At 40.3% G+C, this 5,384-nt stretch overlaps 1 protein-coding gene across 2 annotated transcripts; it reads right to left on the reverse strand.

Moving 5' to 3' along the window:
- Window positions 1–3,606: 3,606 nt before the first annotated feature.
- LOC109221094 (transmembrane protein 87A-like) lies at window positions 3,607–5,122 on the reverse strand. Of its 2 annotated transcripts, none has more exons than XM_019385555.1 (2): window positions 4,680–5,122; window positions 3,607–3,999 (listed from the first exon to the last, which is right to left on the reverse strand). In XM_019385555.1, the coding sequence occupies exons 1-2, from the start codon at window positions 4,911–4,913 to the stop codon at window positions 3,712–3,714; spliced, it is 522 nt and encodes a 173-aa protein (XP_019241100.1). In that variant the 5' UTR covers window positions 4,914–5,122; the 3' UTR covers window positions 3,607–3,711. The 2 variants fall into 2 exon arrangements, with proteins under 2 accessions (XP_019241100.1, XP_019241101.1); XM_019385556.1 differs by lacking the exon at window positions 3,607–3,999 and adding an exon at window positions 4,237–4,570 and having other exon boundaries at window positions 4,680–5,117.
- Window positions 5,123–5,384: the final 262 nt, after the last annotated feature.

The raw sequence follows: 5,384 nt of genomic DNA on the forward strand, positions 1-5,384 counted from the left end.
CGGACTTTCCCACCACACGGGGGTCGTGATGGCGCCTACTATCGGAGCAGGCAAGCCAAGTATTTAAACATTTTCTGATAACATCCCAACAAGAACAATATAAATATAACGAGTCACTTAAATTAAAGCGGAAGTCTTTAAAACACAGATAACTGAAAAACCCAAAAATGCGGAAGTTTAACATTTCTCTACCCAAGACTAGGTGTCGCTATCTCACGAACTACTAAAGAGTGCTACAAACAAGTCTGAATAGAAATACATGAGTGTCTGTCTCGGTACAATGAAAACAAACTGAAAACATAGAAAGGGACTCCAGCCTGCGAACACCAGCTAGGCTACCTCGTAAGTCCCTGGACTGAAGTCAGCTCCCGATCAATATCCTACAGCTGTGGTCCAAAAGCTGCTCCGGTACCGTGATCTGTGCAAAGAGCACAGAAGTGTAGCATCAGCACAACCGACCCCATGTGCTGGTAAGTGCCTGGCCTAACCCCGGAGAAGTAGTGACGAGGCTAGACAGGGCTACCAAACCAACCTGTGCAGTTCAATATATATATGCAATAAAAGGAAAGAACAAAGAAATTAAACAGTTAAGAGGGAGGGAAGCATACTATGGGGGAGTACAGTCCGGATATAAAGTCAACAATTTAAGTAAGAAACAGGGCAATAACAATAATTAATGAGAGCAGGAAAATCAACAGTTGCACGGCATTAACCTTCGTGCTTTTACTCTCATTCTCACCAAAAGCAATCAAATATAGTGCACGGCATCACCCTTCGTGCTTTCCCTCACATAACTCTCATATCATGGCACGGAATGATCCTTCGTGCAATTATAATCAAATCAGAGCACGGAATGTCCCTTCGTGTATAAATAATCAAAATATGGCACGGAATGACCCTTCGTGCAAATATAATCAAAACATGGCACGGAATGACCCTTCGTGCAAATATAATCAAAGCATGGTACGGAATGACCCTTCGTGCATTATCACTCTTCCTCACCCAAACAGTAATCACAACCAAACGGGGCGAGGGGATAAACAAATAATAAGAAATGTCCTGGCAAGGGTATTACACAATTATCAGCTAAATCCCGGCAAGGGAGCAACAACAATACTCTCACATCCCGGCAAGGGAGATAATCAATGTACTCAAACCATCCCGGCAAGGGATTAATCATATCACTTTCTATTTCTTTCATTTCTTACTCAATAGTCTTTTTTATCATTCGAGCCAACGCTCCAAAGAATTTACAATTCATAATTAGTCCTCATACTCTTCACATTGCATAGAATTCATCAATTAACATGGAAGAGTCATAACAATATCAGGATAAGTACATACAAGGACACACGGTCATGCTAGACACCGGTGTATAGATACTCGTCACCATGCCTATACACCGTACTCGATCATTTAGCAATTAGCAAATAATAACACTCTAATCTATTCCTTCAAGCCAAAGTTAGATCAAACACTTACCTCAAATGCTCCAAAATCAACTCAAGCCTCTAGTATAGCTTTACCCCTCGAATTCGGCTCCAACTCAGTCAAATCTATGAAATAATGACTTAACAATATTAATAATAGCTAAACAAACTAAACCCAATGCCTAAATATGAATTTCTAAGCTTTCTACCCAAAATTCCAAAAATCGACCCCGGGCCCGCTTGGTCAAAACCCGAGGTTCGAACCAATTCCATGTCACTCATTCCCCCACGAGCCCGAATATATAATTTGTTTTCAAATTCGACCCCAAAAGGAGGTCTAAATCAAAGAAAATTGAAAAGCCCTAATTCTACCCTTTTCCCCCAATTTACACCTTAAGTTACATGATTTAGGTCTAGGAATTTGATCAATGATGATAGAAAATGAAGAAAACGAGTTAGAAAATACTTACCCAAGAAGCTTTGGTGAAGAATCGCTCTAAAAGTCACCTAGGGGGTGTGGAGTAGAAGAGCTCGTGTGAAATTTTGGAATAATCCCGTCACTGGTCTGTTTTTGAGCTTTAAAAATCACTGGGCAAAAATGCCCTTCGCGTTCGCGGGAAGGGGACCGCGTTCGCGAAGGGTAAACTGGGCAGGTCATCGCGAACGCGTGGAAGATAACGCGAACGCGTAGAAGGAAATGATGGGGGGTCCAGGTTTGTTCTATGCGAACGCGTAAAAGGCCACGCGAACGCGATGGAGGAAGCAGCAAGTCTATGCGTTCGCGAACATCTGACTGCGAACGCGAAGAGGAAGTCCCTGGGGTCCTGAACTTGACTTACGCAATCGCGATTATGGAGATGCGAACGCGTAGAGGGGAACACCATGGGCAGTGCGAACGCGAGCCTAAGGCCGCGATCGCGAAGAAGAAAAGGCCTGTGCAAAAATTGCAGAAAATCTGCTGTATTTCTAAGTGCAAAACAACTCCGAACCACCTCCGAATCACTCCCGAGCCCTCGGGGCTCCTAACCAAACACACACGCTAACCCAACAACATCGTACGAACTTAATCGAGCGATCAAATCGCTAAAATAACATCATAAACGAGGAATCAAACCTCAAAATCATCATTTTTCATTCTAACCTCATAAACTTCAAATTTTAGATATTTAGGTCCGAAATACGTCAAATGACGTCCGATTTCGATCAAATTCACAGAAAGCGCTTAAACCATATATAAGACTTGTACCGGGCGTCGGAACCAAAATACGAGCCCGATACCACAGTCTTTTAATCAATTTTCATTTCCATTTTCCTTAATAATTTCAGAAAAACAATTTCACAGAAAAATTCTTTTCCCGGGCTCTAGACCTCGGAATTCGACTCCGGGCATACGCCCGAGTCCCATATTTTTCTACGGACCCTCCGGGACCGTCAAATTACGGGTCCGGGTCCGTTTACCAAAAATGTTAACCGAAGTCAACTTTAATCATTTTAAAGCCACATTTTGAAATTTTTCACAGAATTTAACATATAATCTTTCCGGCTACGCGCCCGGACTGTGCACGCAAATCGAGGCAACTAAAGGTGAGGTTTTCAAGGCCTCGGAAGCACGGAAAAATAGAAAAATCCGGTGATCACCCTTTGGGTCGTCACACATTACCTTGTAGTATTTAATTGGTCTCCAAAACTATTAGCACATGAATGCGTTTTAATTTATCCTTAAATGGTTAATAGTTGCAGGACCAATTATTTTGGAGAATTTTCCACTTAAGTAATTTCAAAGTCTGGAAATCCCATTTTCGAATTTCTAACATTTCAAGGTGACATTTTGGTTTTGAAGAAACACTAAGGTATGCTAAGTGTTACGCGGCGCCTTCCTAAGATTCCTTGGATGGGCGACATAAGGCTAAGCAACTAATGTGCAGTTACTGTCCGCCAACTGAGGTCCCCTCCATACGCTAGACGAGATTGTCAGTGCCGTACGGGAAAATCAATGTCAAGAGCAATTGAGAGAACATAAATGAGAATTGAGAATGAAAGAAAGCTTGATTGCATTAATGAAAGCTATTACAGAAAAACAACACGGTGTCGAGGGGGAGAGACACCAGTACAGAGAATTGTTTGCTTGCAAATTGCTAGAAAGTTTGATTGCTTGATCTGTTAATAGTGCTTAAAAAAAATAAATCAAAGTTACAAGACTAGACTTGACTAAGCTAGAGAAACATAATGGAAGTACATGAAATAAAACTACTCCATATTTACAATGAAAAAGACTTAGTTTTTACAGGGTAGAAACAGGTCCGTTGTCAGCAACATTCTCTTTGGCATCAGGGACTGCGCGCGCGGCGTTGTTGGCATCTGCCTGCGGCTGGGCGCTGGTGAGGGATATCGGTGGGGCGACAGAGGCACATGCACGCTTGTCACTTGGCGTAGCCAAGACCTCGGGGCTGTCCGTGGCGCTAGGCATTGGGAGGCTTGCTAGGACGCAACGGGGCGCGCCCAAGGGGTCATGGGGCAAGGCTGGAAAGCCGCCGATGACATAAGCGATGTAATCATTCAAATATTGAATCTACGTGGAGAAATGAGATTATAAAAAATAATACTAGTGGAGTATATGTAAGAACAAAAATAGTTGATGGATCTGCATTAACATGTTGGCTACAACTTTAGTAAATGGTTGCGACTGATATGAAGTGGTATTTAGGATTTATTTTTTATTCAATTAAATAGTACTAGTATACGTACCCGCGCGATGCGCGGATAATATAAAAAATATTTTTTTTTTTAAAATATGATAGACACAAAGGAGCATTAAAATGCTGTTATTTTATGAACCATTGAATGTATTGAATATTCATATATTCAAGTCATAATGAAATTAGCACTGTGATCATCAAATGCTCCTTTGCAAGAAGATTACAATAGAAATATTAAGAAAGCCAAAAATCCCAAAAAATTGGATGTCTTAGGTGATATTGTCTCCATAGGCAAATCTGAAATGCAAGGCAAAAGGAAAAAAATATTGAACAGGTGCATTGATACTTTGACTGTTAAAACTTTGGAGAATAAGCAATGACAGTGATTGCTAATGCGTTTGAAAATTGTCTGTAAATATCCAACTTCACAGAACTCCTCTTTGCCTGACGAAAACAAAATCTTGTGAAAATCAGATATTTTATGAGAAAAAGGAGATGAGACAAATACAAAATGTATTTGTACACAAATTCAATACAAACAGTAAGGTGATACCTGAAGCTGCTCCAGTGTCTTGGAAAGAGAAGTGAAAATCCATAAGATCAAAAATGCATCTAACAATGCATCAGGAAGGACCAACAGGACTCTTGCTCGCCCAGCAATGTCATTTATTGTACCAACGTATTCGGTAATGTTTAGTAGTATAGATGCCACAAAATAAGTTATTCCAAGAAGGAGCACCTTTGCGGTGAGACCACCAAGGGTAGGACGAACAACACCATAACCCATTGAGATAGAAAGAATAAGAAGGCGTTGAAAAAGTTCTCCTTATAGCTCCAATTATAGCAACCCAAGTCGTGAGTCCCACATGCCTTGCACCAGTATTGTTGAAATAAGCATAATAGCCTGTCAATTCAGTTCCTCTTAATGAACGGAGAGTTGCTATAAAATTTAGCTCTTTCAAGATAGCTGGTCTTTTAGGTGAAACCTTAATTTTGTCTTGGAAATGTAAATAGCCTGCATTTTATTATATTCCTTACGGCATATGACTGTGACATTAATATATTTTTATTTCTACTCACCTATCTCTCTGTTATTGCTTGCTTCATGGTGAATTAGGTAGAAACACTAAACCAAACCTATAAAGCTTTACTTGTTAACTTTTCAAATAATAATCAATTGGTTGTAAGTGAAGAATAAAGAACTAAATTATGCTTCAATTTGTCACAATGCATAACCACCAAATTGAATATTAGAAAA

This window comes from Nicotiana attenuata, unplaced genomic scaffold (assembly GCF_001879085.1).
Source record: "Nicotiana attenuata strain UT unplaced genomic scaffold, NIATTr2, whole genome shotgun sequence".
Classification (NCBI taxonomy): Eukaryota; Viridiplantae; Streptophyta; class Magnoliopsida; order Solanales; family Solanaceae; genus Nicotiana; species Nicotiana attenuata.

What these genes read in the sequence shown, in the direction of transcription:
- LOC109221094 (XM_019385555.1), bottom strand. Translation starts at nt 4,913, where the DNA reads ATGGGTTATGGTGTTGTTCGTCCTACCCTTGGTGGTCTCACCGCAAAG. An exon ending in AGACACTGGAGCAGCTTCAG is followed by an intron (nt 4,000 to 4,679) that starts GTATCACCTTAC and finishes TTCTCCACGTAG; the next exon opens with ATTCAATATTTGAATGATTA.